Source organism: Desmodus rotundus, chromosome 3 (genome assembly GCF_022682495.2).
Source record: "Desmodus rotundus isolate HL8 chromosome 3, HLdesRot8A.1, whole genome shotgun sequence".
Taxonomy (NCBI): domain Eukaryota; kingdom Metazoa; phylum Chordata; class Mammalia; order Chiroptera; family Phyllostomidae; genus Desmodus; species Desmodus rotundus.
The window spans coordinates 12,246,713-12,266,598 of NC_071389.1; the positions used below are offsets into that span (position 1 = coordinate 12,246,713).

The window sequence follows — 19,886 nt, forward strand, 5'->3', positions numbered from 1 at the left end:
CCAGCTGTAAGTGAAAAAAAAAAAGGGATGGGGAAGAAATTTTAGGAAGGGAAAACATTTTAGAAAGGAATTCTTACTGAGAATTTTCTACTTTGGTAATAGAGAACAAGGAAAGATCACATAACTAGTGTGCACTAATTGTGAGATGAACTGAGGTTTTAAGGGACAGGTTAAAAACTAGCGTGGAGAGACAAAAATCAGTCTGCAGAAGAGGATGAAGGAGAAGAGGTATGGAGCAGGGGACCCCAATAATGCAACTACCGCAGTAGTGTCTATGTAGGGGTCTAGTCAGGTCGTGAGGCAATGATTTCCTAGAACTGCTTCAGGGAGATGAAATCTTACGATACAGGAAGAATAGGGTTACGGGTAGTCATTCACAAAGTTGTTATAATATAGTAGTAAGAATGAAAGAGTTTTCTGGAAGTGGAAGCAATAATAAAACTACTGTTCTGACAAAAAAGGAAACACACAAAATAACAATTAGGAGCATCAGTTCAAACTGGGGCATACCTATGTACAGAAGAATAAAACTCCACACACAAAAAAAGAGGGAATGAAACAAAGACGCTCCTTATTTAGAAAACAGTAGATCAAGAAAAATAAGGTTGTATGGGCCCTAAAAAATGAAGTTTATTTATGCTTCATTAAATTTGCTTCATCTAGTCACTAAAGAAAAAAATTTTTGATAGTTTAAGTCAATATAACTATTCTAATGTTTTTGAAATAAAAATTAGCAATAATGGGTACAACTCTGCTCTGGATGGTGTGGCTCAGTGGATTGAGCACCAGCCTGCAAACCAAAAGGTTGCAGGTTCGATTCCCTGTCAGGGCACATGCCTGGGTTGTGGCCCAGGTTCCTCAGCTGGAGACCTGTGAGAGGCAACCAATTAATTTCTCTCTCTCACATCGATGTTTCTCTCCCTCTCTTCCTCTCTCCCTTCCCCTCTCTCTAAGAAGTAAATAAAATCTTTTTTTAAAAAAGGACAGAACTCTGTTAACAGAGTAAAGGGAGGCAGATTATAAGTCACAACAAATGGACTATTCAGTAATCACCACACTGTGGGTAAGAATCTCTTGAAGCTTCATTTTTCCTAATTTGAAAAATAGAGAGCATCTATTCCTTTCTTCATAGGTTTCAAGAATCTAATGAAGGCACTAACAGAAACGCATTAAATATTGAAATAAGACATCTGCGATAATTCAGCAGGAATTTTAACTATCTTTTGTAAGCCATTTAGGCCTCTTATCATTGAGCATTTCATAGGGGACCAGAAGGAGGGATGTAGAAGGTATTTAAAAAAAAAACACTGAAACATATTGAGAAATCACTGGATATCAGTGAGTCTGGAAAAGGATGTACTTAGGGACACACATCTGAGCGATCACTAGAAAGATGACCAAAGGCAAGTAGCCAAATAAGACTGACAGCATAGCTTCTGTCCAAGATGGAGACGTAGGTAGATACACTTTGCCTCCTCGCACAACCAAAAGAAGGGCAACAACAAATTTAAAAACAAAAATAACCAGAACTGCCAGAAAATCAAACTGTATGTAAGTCTGACAACCAAGGAGTTAAAGAAGAAACATTCATCCAAAAAAAGATATGGCCCAAGAGAAAGAAAAGATCATACCTCCAGAAAAAATACAACTAAGTGATAAAGAGATAGCCAACCTATCTGATGCAGAGTTCAAAACATTGTTAATCAGGATACTCACAGAAATGGTTGAGTATGGTCACAAAATGCAGGAAAAAGTGAAGGCTATGGAAAGTGAAATAAAGGAAAATATACAGGGAAGCAACAGTGACGGGAAGGAAACCGGGACTCACACCAACGGTTTGGAGCAGAAGGAAGAAAGAAACATTCAACCAGAACAGAATGAAGAAACAAGAATTCAAAAAAGTGAGGAGAGGTTTAGGAACCTCCAGGAAAACTTTAAACGCTCCAACATCTGAATCATAGGGATGCCAGAAGAAGAGGAAAAGCAAGAAACTGAAAACTTAGTTGAAAAAATAATGAAGGAGAACTTCCCCAATCTAGCAAAGGAAAGAAGACTTCCAGGAAGTCGGGAAGCTCAGAGAGTCCCAAAGAAGTTTTACCCAAGGAAGCACACTGGAAGGCATATTATAATTACATTACCCAAGGTTAAAGATAAGGAGAGAATCTTAAAAGCAGCAAGAGGAAAGGAGACAGTTATCTACAAAAGAGTTCCCATAATTCTATCAGCTGATTTCTCTAAAGAAACCTTGCAGGCAAGAAGGGGCTGGAAAGATGTATTCGAAGTCATGAAAGGCAAGGACCTACATCCAAGATTATTCTATCCAGCAAAGCTATTATTTAGAATGGAAGGGCAGATAAAGTCCTTCCCAGTTAAGGTCAAGTTAAAGGAGTTCATCATCACTAAGCCCTTATTATATGACATGTTAAAGGGACTTAGATCTAAGAAAAAGATAAGAAGTATGAACAGTAAAATGACAACAAACTCAAAACCATCAACAACCAAACCTAAAAACACAAAAACAAAAACAAATTAAGCAAACAACTAGAACAGGAACAGATTCACAGAAATAGAGATCACATGGAGAGTTATCGGCGGGAGTGGGGGGTGAATGGGGGAAAAGATACAAGGAATAAGAAGCATAAATGGTAGTACAAAATAGACAGGGGGAGGTTAAGAATACTATGGGAAATGGAAAAGCCAAAGAACATAAATGTATGACCCATGTACATGAACTAAGGTGGGGGAATGCTGGTGGAAGAGGGGGTACAGGGTGGAGTGGAATAAAGGGGAAAAATGGGACAACTGTAATAGCTTAGTCAATAAAATATATTTTTAAAAAATAAGTTTGACAGCATAGCTTTGTGATGGATCAGTTCATCTTGGTCCTGACATTCTCCTTGAGAATGTCAGTTGGTCCTGAACAACTTTATTGATTCGTTTATTTGTTTAACAAGTATTTACTGAGTATCTACTATGTATGAGGTTCTCTGTTGGTGCTAAATGAAAACCAGTATTTAAAAGGCACATCTCTGATCCCAGGAATATCACCATACTGAGTGCCCAGCTGGGATCCAGGAACTGTGCCAAGTGCTTCATATTACTTCATTTAATCTTCACCAAGGCGCTATGAGGTAGGTAACATTACTCTCTACATTTTACAGTTGAGATAGAGCAGAGGTAACCCAGGGAGAGGAACTGGCATTGTGCGTACAGCAAAGGATGAACCAGGCTTTACATTATTTGACACACAAAAAATTTTGTGTGGATTAAAGGAATTCTTCAATTTACCCTATGGAGTTTTGAGAACAAGATATGCATATAAAAATACAAATGATTCAATTTTATTCCAAAAGACTCTAAAACAAGATGGGTTTCTTAATTTTAACTTATTAGAAGTGAAGGTCTGAGAAGGAGACATGAAGCAATATATCAACTAGAATATTATACAGTAAACAGAGTCTAAAAATATACTTTTAATAAAAGCAAATATGGATCTAAGCCTAAATGATAGAATTCTATGATTTATGAACCTCTGAGACATAGTGTCTGTTCTGAAAAGCACACACAAAGCCATTTCAAAATGAAATAGGTTGTCTGGTATCCGAGATGGCTTTTAGAATAATGCTTATCTTACCACAGGAAAAAATTACAAAAAAATCTTAAACTAAGATCTCCAAATATATTAACAGGGCAATAGGACAAGCTAAAGCAATATCATTATAACTCCACAACCAATGGTGGAATGTGCTTCTGTCCTCACCTGGGTTTTAACGTTTTCAGGGTCCTCAGCTTGGCTGTCTCGTCTCTGACTGGGCTTCCAGGCATTCTCCGCCTTTTTCAGGTGCACGTCTTCCTTCACAGAGACCGTGATGATCTTCCTGGGTTCCCTCCTCTGGCCAGGTTGGGATCTCCGTGGTCCCACATTCAACAACTAGGACAGGAATATTCTGTATTACATCTACACGAAGTACTTACAAGTCACTGTCTCTGCTATGCTGCTCAAGTCGAGCCTGATGATCACACCAATCACATCTAGAAGCAAAGATGAGTGTTAGGCACTCTATTCAGATTTGATCTTTTCGGGGAGGGGGTTAGGTCACCATCAATGTAATGTTCTCCACCACGGTAATTTTAGATCCTGAAGTCCTAAATGAAATAAAGTGATGGAAAACTATATTCGATAAAGCTGTTGTTTCTCACAAAGAAAGACGACTCTTCCCTGACACTCTAGTCTTTACTAGTTGTAACTTTGAACCGGTTACTTTGAATTACTACAAAAATCCACATACAGTAATAATCGGTTACAAATCTGCTTCAAAAACTGGGTTTGTAAACTGGGTGAAATGCAAATACAACCTTTTCACGGAAATTGTCTATAGCACAGACGGCCAACTTCACTGCAGATCTTAATGGATCCCTTTGAATTTGCTGGGCCAGAAATGCTAAAATAAGTCTTTCTTATATCATTAATGAAATCCAACTGAACGGCTCCCTGAAAAAAAATATTTTCCTCTCTTAATGAGTTCTTCGTTCCTGCTATAGTCCCACTATACTCATTATGTTAAAACCAGTAACATATGCTGGCATGTCACACTGGCCATCAAATTAAACTTGTTACTGTGTGATAAGGAAGTAGGTTAAAAGGTGCAATTCTCTGTATTTATAGTGACAACAGCTGCTACATTAAATGTTTGGAAATAATTTTGCAAGATTAAACTTTTGGGTTGATGGTAAGTTCTGCTCCTCTATTGCACAATGAGAGCCTTTACGTTTTCTGACATAGCATTTTCTAAATGCTGAGTAAATGTTGTCATTAGGTTTCAAGAGGGAAGGAAAAAAAGCTTCATACAACACATATAGACCAGAATCATATCTCACTTAATGCCCCAATACTGCCCTTCTGAATTCACATAAAGCTTCAGGAAAGGAAGCAGACACTCAAATGTCATACTTTATATAAAAAGACAGGTTATAAGAGAGGCATGGTTTCAGGCTTAGGCTGAGAATCTTAAAAGCCTTTACACATCACTCATTCTCAGAATTACTCTAATATTTCACCATCTGCCCTAATTAGAAATGGCAGTACCAAGAAACTATCAGGATCAAAAGTCAGAATTTCTAGGCACTACACACTAATTTATCAAATATATGCAGCCAAGAGCCCAGGACTGACGATATGGTCTCAGACTATTAGTAAACATTAAAAAACCAGGGTCAGACAAACTCAGAGGCAACAGGTATGGTGGGACTGAGAGAGAACTAAACACGATCACCAGACTGAAAAAGAGCCAAAAGGAAACAGTTGCTAAACCAGACAGTACTACTATCAGAAAAACTACTTATAATGGAAACTTTGGGAAGATAGCCTGGACAAAACAATTCTGTTAAGAAAATGTAGTAAACCAAGTACTGTATGGTTTTTTATAATTCAGGTTATATTCTAGTGTTAATTCACTAAGGTTAATCTCTTTTTCAATGCTTGGATAAAGTCCAAATACAACATTACATCACAAGACATTTAACTTAATCCATGCATTTACTCATAAAAATCTGTCAAGGACAAAGGTTGTTGGCTGTAATGAAAGATTATTATGTCAAAAGTCACGTAAGAGTGATAGTATGCATATTGGAGATAGAGATGTGAGCTATATTACTATATAGATAAACAACGTTAATCAATATTGTTAGTCCAGGGGAAAAAAGTTGAAATTATAACCATGTGCAGAGGGCCAAGAAAACTTTTAAAGTTGTATTTGTACCTCTGGTTATAATTAAGATAGATACTGTTCATAAATACTTACACAAGAATACTGAGTTCTTCAAAAGGCGACTATACTTATAAATGCTTAACAAGCTTATTAAATAATTGACCTCTAATGTTCTCATGTTTACATTCTGAGAATGCATTCACTGTCTGGAACATCAGTGCCCGGAAGGAATGTGGGGCAGATCTGGAGAAGAGAGGCAGACCACAAGACAAAAGAACTGTGGACTCTTGAGTCCAATTCTGCTATTCATGAGTGAAGTTTCTGTGAGCAAGTCTCTTAACTTTGTTGAACTTAAGCTTTCTCATATATTAAATTGCTTGTCCTACCTACAAAGTTATTAGGAGAATCACAGCACGTAAAATATAAGGCATACAAAAGCACCTTAAATTCTAGGTAAGGTATTATCATCAATACCAAAGCACCAAAGGACCTTTTAAAAAGTGATATGCAGATTGGTGTGATTACTTTTATGCATTTTGTGTCCTTTTAAAAATATATATTTTTTAAATTAATTTTTAGAGAGATGGGAAGGGACAGAGAGAAACATTGATGTGTGAGAGGTACATCAACTAGTTGCCTCTCACATGCCCACAACCAGGGACCTGGCCTGCAACCCAGGCATGTGCCCTGACTGGGAATCGAACTGACAACCCTTTGGTTTGCATGCCGGCACTCAATCCACTGAGCCATACCAGCCAGGGCTTGTGTCCTTTTTCATGGGTGAAAAATTTAATACAAATTGTCAAATTTATAGTGTCCTTCAAAAGTTGCACCATATATAGTGAATGACTTACTATATTTTGCTGTGTGTAATGCACACTTTTTTGCCCAAATTTTGAGGAGAAAATAAGGATACGCATTATACATGGGTAGTACCTGAAATACCTTGTATCTGTTCTTGTGTTTTGTAACTATTTGTTACATAAAATTTCTTGTACCATAATATGTTCAAAAATAAATGCTAAAATTCCTTTATAATACAAAAAACAAGTATCTGAATATAAATAAATAAAAACTTGAATTAGAAAGTTAAAACGAAAGATTTTTTCATCAAAGTTTGGGCCAAAAACATGGGTGCGCATTGTATGCAGCTACACATAGTATCCATGAAACACAAAATGTGGGACCCGGTGCTGGAAGTCACCAAGTGAACAAAAAGGAATACGGCCTGGTCTCCTTAACTGAAGGGCAGACTGTCATGGCTGATGGCTAGAACAGAGACTTTAAGGTACAATATATGCTCAGGGTCCACAAATGTCAGAACCAATACAAAGCATCAAAATTTGGGGTTAACTAGTGAGCCAAAATTCTTTTCAGGTGAGCTGGGAGTTTAAATTTTTTGCCCACTCTCATATATTTTTCTTAAATGTATTAAATTAGAAATTATACTCATCTCTGTTTTAGAGTTTACTATATATATTGCTCTTATCCCATTCAAAGACTATAACCTCAAACACCTCTGCTCACCTGGGTAACCAAAGGAAATAGGAACACTACTCATCGTAGCAATTTTTAGAGAGAGACAACTAATTGTTACTTTAAGAAGAGAGGAAAGCATGATATGAGGTCAAGGAAACTTTGCCCCTAGGAGTTTTATATTATAGTTCAGCTTATCTCAAAGTTAGTTGAAATGAATATAAATGTTAAGTTACTAGTCTAGGCCTACTGACCCTTGCATTTCTTTTGGGAAACTCTCTGTGATGTCTGTCAACAGATTACCATTAAAATACCGCAACCGCTAAGTAATTTGACTTTTAAAAAGTTACAGAGATGATACTGGGTGCTTCTAACTGATATGTACTTTATTGTCCATCAAAAGACCTTTATATCTGAAAACTGCATACGACACATAAAACAACTGCTGTGCAATAAAAATACTGTATACCAAGTCTGTTGCAGGAAAGATTATACTAGGAATTATGGGTATTCAAACCATACTATGAAGCATACCTAGCAGATATTAAGATTCTTGGGTGGTAACCATTTATAAGCCAGTTTGGAAGCTGGTATAAATGACTACATGTACGGAACCAGAAACTATGAAGAGTAGGGCTGCTGCTCTTTTTCCAAATAGCATTATTGATTGCTCCTTCATCTGTATGTACAACAACATACCAAAGTAAGCTGGACAAATTAAATGGAAAATATTTGTTAGCTAATGGAGATGTGGAAGAATTACTTGCATTAAACCAATAGATCACCATTTCACTTTAAAATTAGCTTGTGGCATATGACAGAGCTATTTAAAGAAAGTGATTAAACAATTAAAGCTGACCTTTCTGAAGACACTACAAATTCTTGATAATGGCTCACTTCCAGTCATATTACTTTGCATGCACCGAATAACTCATTTATCTGATATATGTGGACACAGAGATTAGTGGGCAAACATACACTGTGATAGTTACTTTTAAAATTCATTTTCTAATTTCAATATTTTAAAAGAGATAGAGTTTATTCTCAATTCACAGTATTTCCCTTCTGCTATACCTAATTAGCAGACAATAGAAACCTGGTAATAAAAAAATGACAGTACACACTGGAAGAAGAGATGTGGCAATTTATACCTTTTGCTAGTGACGTATGAACAAAATTGAGCAATATGATCATCACAGACACTGCTAACCAGAGATTAATCAAAATGCCATTAACATTATTTCAAATGTTTGGCAAAACAGATATGAATCAAAACTAAAATAAAAACAAACACTGAAAGAATATAAACTTAAGTGACCAAAATGGGAAATAATACTGAAAATTAAAGTATAAAATGGTTTCTAGAAAGCTGCTAAGACCTTCCGGTGAGGAAATTCAAATTCTGTAACAATCTTATCATTTAGAGAAAATAAAGGTTACATTTCTAAGCTGTGTGAGAGCAGAGGTCTTTAAGATGGTGCCGCCCAATAAATAATATGCTTTAAATTAAGGAGATTTTCTGTAGGTTTTACAAAGCCTCCAACACAGTGTATGCATTTAAATATTTTCAATCAGGCTGCAGGTAAACAGTCAAATAATTCAAATACCTACAAAGTGACATTTGTTTTCAGATGGTGTAGTCTTATTTCCAAGCAGGTTTTAAAAGTTGCCATTACAGAAATGAAAAGGTGATGGGGAAATAAAAAGTGTCACCTCATATAAAAATATTTTTGCAAACATCACATAGTCTTAACAGGGTGGTCTGCAAATGTACATCAAACCCTAAGCGCCTCCAGAACTTTAAGTGCTCTCAAGCCATTCCGACTTGGGAAAAAGAAGCATTCGCATCAATGGCGACTTTCCCCCATGCTTTCTGCAAGTCTACAAAGCATGGAGGAGGCCGATTCTGCCAAACTCTGCACAGGGCAGTGCCCCAGCGTAACTCCATTGGTGATGCCATCTCCACCGCGAAGGGCCTGCCACTGGGGGTGTGAAGGCAATCTGCAGTTTACAACACTACACTCCTTTGTATATGTGTTATTTGTTCATGTTTTCACTTCACAAACTACTGTAAGCAATAAAAGCAAAACATAAAATACTCTAACGCTATAGACTATTGTTAAAAAAAAAAGATTCAGCACACCCCTAGAGGCAGGCTCTTCAGGGGTGGGTCCGACATCACCAGTGCAGTGTAAGCTGGTGCTTTGCTCTGTTCCAGAATGGGCAATCCGTGCCTGCTCTGTACTTTGCAAATCTGTAGAAACAAAGACAAAGAGATGACCATTAGCTGAAAGTCATCAGAGATCACTAGTATACCAGGAAACCTCAAAACAAAATAGGAATCACACTCAAGGTTGTCTTGTTTTTTTTTTTAAACCCATTGGCAGGTCATTTCAAGGCCAAATTCATGTAGACAAGCTTCTTTCAAATAAAAACGACTCAAGTGTACTCTTTAATTACTTTAATATTAGTTTGGAAAGGATAGTCTTCACCTCTTCTATTCTTCTTCCTGTTTAAAGGAATCAACAAGTAAAAGCTGCGCCCTCGCTGTGAGACAAGGTGCCACGCAGTCTGACAGTTTCTAATCAGGTTGTAGGGAACTGGCACTTACAGGTACACCTCTTCCACCAGAGGTCTGCCTTCCAAAATCTGCAAAGGCTGGAGTGAAATCTGGTCCTCGAGGCAAAATCCGAGGATCCAGAGTTCGCAATGGCAATTTGGGTTGGTTGATCTGCAGAAAGAAGAAAAGAAAAGCTTAACAGAGGTTCCAGAGCATCTAGTACCACAAAAATAAAACCTCAGATTGAAAATTATGTCACCTGAAATGGCAAGTACTGGCTTCCTGAACTAGTCAAAGTCCCACGTGAACCTGGTAGCTTCTTCTGGGCTAGCATCAGAGCCCTTAGGTCAACAGTGGTTTTCTGATGCCCTGCGACTGAGAAGGCCTAAAATTCCCAAGGAGAAGCTAGACATAATCGGGGCACTGGCTCACTAGCCAGGACCAGTAGAACACAAGATGACCTATTTTGGGATTCTATGAACTAGGGTCAAATTTTAGGATTTTTTTTCCTAGCATATTCACCAGAACATTAGAGCATCTGCGTATGAGAATCCTTCTATTGCTCATTTTGGTTTTGATATTGTTGACTTGTAATTAGAAAAAGCATGCATTCTAAGTGGACAGTAAGTCTCAAAAGGAGATTATGCTTCATGTGACAACTCATTTAAAATCTCACTTTGGTACACAGAAGTTATCTGGCTTTGCATAGGCACAGAATATGACTACAGACTCAGCAAAGTTAAGTAGCTCAGTGGAAATCAACTAATGATTGGCCAAAGTCAGAAACAGATAAGGAAGGAAGACAGGAAGGGATATTTTCTGAAAGGATAATCTAATTCAGTGAATAAATTACTGAAGTAGCCTTAAATTAGCACTGACAATCATTCTGCTGCCCCATATAAGTACCTAAGAGAAAAGACTTAGATAGCAACAAAAATAGTAAGACCTATTGTTCTAAGAGGGTAAATAATACAAATAAGGTTTGGAAATCATAATAAGAGGTGGGTCTCATTCTCTTAGATATTTACCCTCTACTTTGATTAGGGATTAATAGTTCCTCTTCAAAACAATGTTTCATCATCAGCACTGGTTGATCACTGACTTACATGAATACTCGGGCAGATAAACATCTGACTTTACTCCTTTTAATTTAAAACAGATAAAAATAAAAACTGTACTAATCTTCTGTATGCATCATTAAGGTCAGATGTGAAGATAAAGGATGCCTATTTATTTGCACTTGATTAAAGACTAATCACTACGAGAATCTATTGGAGGAATTTTAAGATATACATTATCTGAATTATGTTGACTACTATTTAAGTTTGATCTGCCAAATACCTTCCTAGGTTTATGACCTGTCTTTAATGCCATTCTAATTCCATACTGAAATTTTAGAATGGTGCAGTGGGGAAAGAGGTCTCTATCACTTTAGCTGTATTAGCCCAACAAACGATTTTCACTACATCACTAGGAAATAGCCATAATAAGCAGACAATTAATCAGTTTTAAAACTTCACAACTCAAATATAGGTCAAATCTCAATATCATTGTAAGAAATCCAAAATCCAAACTCTAATTCTTAAACATTATACATTTTAATTCAAATACCACTTAGTCTTACAATTCCGAAAAATTGCTCATACTTCACATACTTGCACTGATCATAAAAACCATTTCCAAACAAAAAGAGAGAATCACGCTGTGAGTACTCAGCCTACCTTGTCAAGAACCACATCACTGATGGGAGGCAGGCCCTCTGGCTTCTGTATACAGGCTGGCATGAATTGAAAGTCCAACAAAAACTCCCTGTCATACTGCTTCTTGCCTTCAGTATCAGCAGGCTTCCAGGATTCTAGAAGAAGAAACGTAGGCAGAACCAACTTTCTATAAGGTCATTCTATGTGTATCCAGTAAAAGTCAAACCAAATCCAATATTTACTTTTTCTCATTATAAACAAACACACACAAATGCAACACTAAGCTACAGTCAGGAATGTCACATAAAGATCTTATACTGCCACTTGTCCTTTTATTCCTTCTGGATACCTCTGGATAGAAGAGTAATCTGAAATAAATTGATACAGGAACCACTTCATCAACACATTCAGCAGCCTCTGGGTCCTCAGTAAATCAACTACCACACCTATAAATACCTCAGAAATAAGGAATTTAATAATATTCTTGGCTTCAGGGTAAAGGGTACTTTAGTTGTTCACTTGGCAATGTTATTTTGGAGAGAAAAAGGTAAAAAGACAAAAACGAGTAACATTTAAGATTATGAAAACTTTAAGCAGCTAGATACAAAGTCCCCCCCCACTATAGTTTAATCTGAAGAAAATAATGTACTTGAAATAATAAACATAAATTATGGTAGGTACAAAACAGACAGGGGGAGGTTAAGAATGTATGGGAAATGGAGAAGCCAAAGAATTTATATGAATGACCCACGGACATGAACTAAGGGGGCGGGGGGGGGGGGGTTGCTGTTGGGAGGGGTGGTGCAGGGCAGAGGGGAATAAAGGGGAGGAAAAAATGGGACAACTGTAATAGCATAATCAATAAAATATATTTTAAAAAGAAATGTTTCTTAAAACAATACTACCTTTACTACATGTAATGTGCTGACATTATTTTACTCTTTTAAAAAATTGTTGGTTGTAACTCACTAAATTAATTTTGAAATCTATTAAACGAGTTTAAATTAGCAGTTTTAAAAACACTGGTCTAGATGATTTCTGAGGTCTGATATTTCACATTCAAACCCTTTCTCAAAGCAGAAGTCACTACAGATTTGGCAGACGAAGAAAAAACTCTTCATTTATCCAAAACTTTCTATCAAAGGAGCCACCACCTCTCCCTACGACACCAAATAGGCCCACAACCTCAAAGCCAAGCACAGTTTACATAGTCCTGGGAAAGAAGTTTAATGTATTTGATGGTGTCTAAAGATGAAATATCCTCTGGTGTTTATCATGTATTTATTTCACAGGGAACTTCCCAGCCTGCAGGTGCTCAGTGATGCAATGATACCTTCTGACTCATTACTGGAGTTCAGTTCTGTAACACAGCTTCTGTCAACAAACTGAGTTCAAGCCTTGAGAAATGATGAGTACACTATCTCAAGTGACATGGTCATATCCGAAATATCCCCTTCACTTAAATAAAGTTAAATTTCCTCTGTTAAATCAACCAGCCTAACGATGACTAAGTCCCTTTGCCAGCTGCACTTCCAATGCCAGTAAAAGCAGAACACCAGCATGAGATATCATTTCCACCAACACAGAACTCTCTGGACTTGCCAATCACTAACTTATGCCTGCTGATCACTTCTATAAATATTGCACTATGATGAGCATCTCCCTTCTGTCCACTGTTTCACTATACAGAGGTAACATTTCTCTAAGGTTGCAGTAAAGGGAAAAAGGAAAGATGTACACAGGAAGGCAGGGATAAAACTTACCTGGTTTAAATGGGAATGTGACCCCTTCACCAGAACTATCAGTGGAGCCTGAATTAGCATCTATTCCTTCACCCTCAGAAACACTCTCAGCACCATTACGTACAGGCTCAGCTTCTTCTCCATTTTCTTCCACAGCTTTCACTTTTTTTAGGTCTGAGGAGTCTCTCTCAGGATGAAACCCTTGGCTCATTTTATCCTGCTCACATTCAAGTACTTTGTCACCTGAAAGCTCTTCTTCAGCTGTAGGCTAAAGCATACGTGAACACAGGGGTTATATATTTTGTCACTGTGTGTAAATACACGTAACACTTACACCTATCCCTTCAAAAGCAGAGGAAAACATGTCACTCAAGATAAGGATGTCTTTGTTCAGCCTCTATGGTACTAGAAAGGTAAGTTGCTTAAAACACTTTTCTCATTTCATCTCCTGAGATAATGCAGACAATTTAAATGGCTACTGAAATGCTCTAACATGACTAATGAAATCTAAATGTACCAAAGATTAGAATAGAAAGAACTGTTAATCCTTGGGACTTGATGGACATGAAACAGTCCTAGTCGGAAATCTAAATCAAGCACGCCTACCTACCCTTACCACTGCAGCTCAGCAAATATAAAAAGGAACACTACAGGGGGTGTGTGTGGGGGGGGGGGGTGCGCGCGTGCACACGCACGCGCTGTCTTCTGGATGCAAAATGGAGAGTTCGATGAATAGTTTAAAGTATTTAAGTCCCATAAAGCTGATCATCTCTCATTTTACAAGGATGCCATGTGTTAAGTAAAATCTATTTTGTTTATTGGTTCTTAGAATTTTCTGAGGCTGCAACCTTATTCAATTCATACATGGAAAAATGCTTGCAATATATTCCCCTAGGGAGAAATCTTGGTTCTAGTGCATCTTATTTTTAAGAAGCAAAATAGAATTGGATTATTCACCAGAATATTTTTTACCATTTTTTGACCAAATCAAAAAAATGGATTTAAGGGTTGTACGAACTATCAAAACTCCCGAGGCAAGGTTCTTCATGAACTTTAAGTCTCTTTTTCATGAAGGGTAAACACTCTGAAAATTATTCTTTGGAAGAAGCATTCAAAAGAAATAGGCATTCCAATTGATAAGTTCACATAAGGAGAACCAAAAATAAATGCTCTGTTGAACTGGTTCAACAGAAGATTGTATAAGAGAATGCCATATACTCAAGAAAGTGCTTGCCCCAATTGGTTTATGAAATTATGTGTTTTTATTAAAGAGTTACAAATCCTACTTTGTTATATAAGTACTATAACAAGAATTATACTAGTAAATTTTCTTCTATTATACATCAGATCATGGGGAAAAGATATTAAATTTTAAAATGTTATCAAAAGCCCTGGCTGGTGTGGCTCAGTGGATTGAATGCCAACTGCAAACCAGAGGGTCACCGGTTCGATTCCCAGTCTAGGGCACATGCCTGGGTTGCAGGCCAGGTCCCCAGTAGGGGGCGCATGAGAGACAATCATACACTGACAATTCTCTTCTTTTTCTCCCTCCCTTCCCTTAAGATAGATAAATAAAATCTTTAAAAAAATGTTATTGACAGAAACAGATGGTTTTTAGGCCTTATTTCTGCAATGGAAATAGTAAAGCTCACAAACACGTGAGTCACTCCAGACAAACATACGTGCGCGCACACAGGCTTCTCAGCTCCCTGAACAGAGAGAGAGACGGTATGGTAACTATCAAAAGAAAGAAAAGACAAACATAAAAATCCCAAGAAAACAGAGGTTGAAAAATTTCTTTTTATAAAAAATGGCAGAAAATAGGCATCTTTTAAATCTTGGGGGAAAAAAAAAACATCTACTAAGGTGTGAATCATGAATTAGTAGCCTCACTTTTTCTTATTCTACTTATTATGAATCTAAATTAACTCATAATGACCTTGTAATACCACCTTATATTAAACACCGGTCATCAAGACCTTTAATAATTTAGCATGTGAGTCTATGAATGGTACTTAACCTTATTAAATAACAGTATACTACATTACTCTACATACAACAATACAGAATTCTTATTTTGGATCTTGTTAAAATGTGAAAAAAAATGCTGTTTTAGAGAAAAAAATATACTGGTATCTTCTGTGTAGAGGTTGTAATGGTTGAAAAAAATTCCAAAGAAAAATATTTTATAATGTGACTATTATATGAGATCCAAATTTCGATGCCCATTCATAAATACCCTAAAATCAACAACAATGGATAATTTATTGGATATTAAAAGAGAATGTATTATTTGGAAAGTTAACTTCTAACTGGAAAAGGCAGTATAAAACTTGCTCCATAAATAACAAACCAGAACACAGAATCATTAAGATGTGTGAGACACGCTGTTAAAAGAGATATTTTTCAAGGGAATCCACAAAAATCATAATCATTAAATATTTATGATAATTATTTTTCTTTGAGCAGACTGAAGCTCTATTCAACTAGCTTGTTAATAAGTGCCTAACAGTTCCTAAATTGTTTACTCAGAAAATACGGTTAAAAAAAGAAAGCACCTCATTGGCTGAGCTGTCAAAAGTGAACCTTTTATAGGAACTTAAGAATTTAGTTGACAAAACTGCGTGCTTAATGCCTGAGTTTTTTTAAGTGCTAAAAAAAAAAAAAATCAGATTGACAACTATGTATGCAACCAATGATGAAATATCCTAAAAATTTTAAACAAATTTTAAGATGCCTTGACTAACATTTGAAGAGGAATTATCTTTCATGTTATCTTTCTAGGCCACAATTTAAAGAATTTGACCAAATACTTCCAATGATGAACAACCCAATATAATATGCTGATACCTGAAACAGTCTTTAGAAGGCTGACACCTCCCTAAGGAGAGCTTGATGATCAGTTTGAATGAAGACAGTGACAACCAGTATTTACAACGTACTCTTAACAAATACTTTTATGAAAGGGACTAGGATTTCTGTAAAAAAGCCTGTCTGCAAATTAACAAACACCTTTTTATTATACTTTTAAACTGTAAGGTTAAAAAAAGTAATTGGTTCAAAATGAGTCAAAAGTTATCATGTATGAAGAACCATCACCCAAAGCAGGGCTTAGGAAACTGGCTCAGGGGCCAAATCTGGCTCATCACCTGTCTTCCTATAGTGTCCAAGGTAAAGATGATTTCTGCATCTGTAATGGTTGATAAAAACTCTGAATAATATTTATGAGATATGACTATTATATGAAATTTCAATGTCCATCAATAAAGTTTTACTAAAATATAGCCACACTGATCTGTTCACATGTTGTCTGTGGCTGCTTTGGGGTGACAGCAGCAGAGATGAAAAACTGGGACAGGGATCATATCATACAGTCCGCAAAGCCTGGATTATTTACTATGTGAACCATTATAGGAAAAGTTTGCCAACCCTGACCTAAAGAAGAAGGTGAATATTTGAAGGCACAGGAATGGTGGCCTCCCCATTTAACAGTCAGTAATGCTTAGAAATCTAGCCTGAAGGCAAAGAAACACGAAGTATAGTAAAAGAAAGCTAATAAAAAAACAGCTGAATCTAAAGAGTAACCAGTTTGAAGGGAATATAAGTGATTCTCCTGTTTCTGGAAGGTATTTTATCTTCTGTAAAAGCAACATTTTATTGTTCAGCCACAAAAAGTTCAACAACTATTTGCACCTCTATAACTTACTGCCAATTCTCACCCCCAATAACCACAATAAAATCACATCTATGAAACGTGTTTGTGGTTGCTATGGGACTAACTATGACATCAACAGAGCACCAGGTAAGAGCTATGACAGGACAGGGAGAACTAACAAAGGCGCACTGTGAGCTGCTTGAAGAGGGTAAGAATTATAACTAGACAAAAAAGCCTTAAGAAACAAATGTATTTAAAGTTATTTAAAAATAATTTTTACACAATGTTATGCTAGAAATTCAATGAAAATTAATCTAATAAAATAGATGTGAGCTAAAAAGAAGAGACTGTTTATCCTACTCTTCCTGTACAAGCTGCAGTAGGCAACACTGAGGACACTGAAGACTGCAGGGAGAGAAACTGTTAGAGCACTCCTTGGAACCAAAGTCCGCCCGCCCTCGTTTCTTCCTCGCACCCTCTGGACCTGGCCAGCTGTAACAACATCTGGTGGAGCTTAGTTCAAACTAGCAAACCGTATGTGAAAAGTTATCTTACTGAGTGGAACGCAGTAAGTTATAATTCATTTTGAAATGACTTTCCCTAAAAGGTACCTGATGAGTTCTGTCACCATTGCTAATGGGTATCTGAAAGAACTGTCCCCACTTTTGTTTACTAGATCAGTCTTTACATTTGATTAATGTAAGGACAAATTCAATTGAGGGGGTGAAGGAGTTAACCAAAAATTAAACAGTAACTTACTTTTATCATTTTAGGAGAGGTATTTTGAAAGACAGACAAGAATTCAATGAAATTGAACATGCTATTTATTGAGAATCTTTTCAGCCCTGACTGGTATGGCTCAATTGGTTGGAGCATCATACGGTCAACTGAGAAGTTACAGGTTCAATCCCCGGGCAGGGCACATGCCTAGGTTGCGGGTTACATCCCCTTTGGGATATGCACATGAGGCAACTGGTCGATGTTTCTCTCTCACATCGATGTTTCTTTCCCTCTCTACCTGCCTTCCCTTCTAAAATCAATATGCATGTTCTCGGTGAGGATTAAAAAAAATCTTTTCAAATTCTGTAAATGGACTTTTAAAAAAGTCAGACATTGAATTTGATATATCAAATTTTGCCTGGAAAACTGTATCTCAAGAAAGAGGAATAAACCCACACCTGTCTTAGGAAATGGCACAATGTCCTGAAGACAGGCCAAGGAAAGTTACTGCTGCCCCTTACCTCCAATTCTGCTTCTAACACCTCTTCGGCGGTTCGGGTCCGGTCTTTTGGTTTCTTCCACATCTTTGGTGCAGTTATAGCTGTCTGAGCTGAAATGCAAGATCAGCTGCCATTACTTCCCACTGCAAAGCTATGTTTGGAAATATTAGGTCTAAATGATACCTGTACTCAAATTTAGCCGAAGAAAAGAGGGCTTTTGCCCATACTTATGAAACAGACAAATGATAGTGCAAACAATTATGCAGCTGTGGCCCAGAGATGCAATGGCAAATGTCTTGGGCACAAATTATTCTCATCAGCTCATGTGGCTCTCCAACCAGTGACCTAGGCACATGATTCAGTGTACGGTGGTTTTCTGTATAGATAACTGGCTTACCCAGCCAATTCTAGACATGGATCTGCTTCTACTGCTCATCAACTACGTGATCTTTAGCAAGTCATACTCCTCAGGCCCCTGCATATTCAACTATAAAGTGTAAGAGTGAGATTAGGTGATATCTAAGGTTCCTTTGAGCTACAAAAAGTATTAAATCTCAGGTTCTGAACAAAAGAACACTTTAGGATGCCATCTGATAGGCAGCACTTCTACAACATCGAGTTCTCATTTCGGATCAATTCCATTTGCTCGGCCTTTAATATTGCTGGGGTGAAAATGAAGAAAGGAAACATTTTTAAATGAACTATTCTAGTGTATCAGAAGCTCTAGGCTGAAAATTAGGCTTACAAAAGATTTTCACAATTCATCTTACAAATTCCAAAAAACTCATCCAACACTTCAATGTACAATTTAAACATCAGATAGCAAATAGACTATATTAAAAAGAATGACAAAAGGCAACACGTGAGTTAACAGAAACAAATGAGGTATTACAGGCAGATGGGTAAAGAAAAGAGTCAAAGAAAAGCCATTTAATAGAGACATTAGACATTATCAAAAGTGAATAAACACAAAGCTGATTCTCTACAGAAATACAAGTTAATTCATGTAGACTAAACCAACAAATTTCCCTGGGACAGCCTCGAAACTTTTTTGGAGGAACAGTAGAATAGGAATACTCACACTGTTTTGGGGAACAACACAAAAAGACATTTAACACTCTTCTCAAACTTACCATCATTAAAAAACAAACAAACAAACAACCATTGTAAACTCCTTTGCTACATACACCTCAAACCAATTTATCTTCAGCCTTCCCCTCAGGGACCATAATGAACACTAAAACCACCTGTTACTCTTCCTTTGTGGCCTACTCAAGGTAAACCATTTTTTCAAAGTATGAACTCAGACTGTAATTGTGGTGGGCTTAAATCTTCTGCAGGGGTGTCAAACTCACTTTCAACGGGGGCCACATCAACCTCGCGGTTGCCTTCAAAGGGCCGAATGTAATTTTAGGACTGTATGAATGCAACTACTCCTTAGCAGTTAAGTGAGAGCTTGGCGCTGCTGCCTAGTAGAAACAAGGTGCTGGGCCAGATAAAACAAGGTGGAGGGCTGGATTCGGCCCACGGGCCTTGTGCTTGCCACCTGTGCTCAGTAGCCTCACAGTCTCATACTAAATATACAATGTACATTCATGTATGTATGCATGTAATGGTCTCTTCATTTTTTATGGATCTTTTGATTTGTAAAACCAGTCTGTTTTATGTGCATCTCTCCCAAATGTTTGTGGTTAATTCTGCTTCCATAGCAGAATTCTTCTTAAGAGTCTGGGGAACCTGTACATTTCATTTCAAATTTTATTTCATATATGCATGAATCCAGCTTTAAATTTCATTCATGGAAAAGGGGAAACACTTTCTGGAG

The 19,886-nt window shown here is 37.1% G+C and overlaps 1 protein-coding gene across 17 annotated transcripts in view; it reads right to left on the reverse strand.

Annotated features, from left to right (window-relative positions):
- Positions 1-19,886, reverse strand: part of EIF4G3 (eukaryotic translation initiation factor 4 gamma 3) — a 271,653-nt gene that overhangs the window by 64,566 nt on the left and 187,201 nt on the right. For 13 of the 17 annotated variants that reach the window (XM_053921191.1, XM_053921192.1, XM_053921184.1 and 10 more), the window contains 6 exons: positions 18,083-18,171; positions 13,208-13,454; positions 11,466-11,599; positions 9,796-9,915; positions 9,328-9,438; positions 3,761-3,931 (listed from right to left, as the gene is read on the reverse strand). In XM_053921191.1, coding sequence (XP_053777166.1) covers positions 3,761-3,931; positions 9,328-9,438; positions 9,796-9,915; positions 11,466-11,599; positions 13,208-13,454; positions 18,083-18,171 — 872 coding nt within the window. The remainder of the gene's footprint in view (positions 1-3,760; positions 3,932-9,327; positions 9,439-9,795; positions 9,916-11,465; positions 11,600-13,207; positions 13,455-18,082; positions 18,172-19,886) is intronic. The other 4 variants (XM_053921193.1, XM_053921194.1, XM_053921186.1 and 1 more) reach the window with 1 other exon arrangement.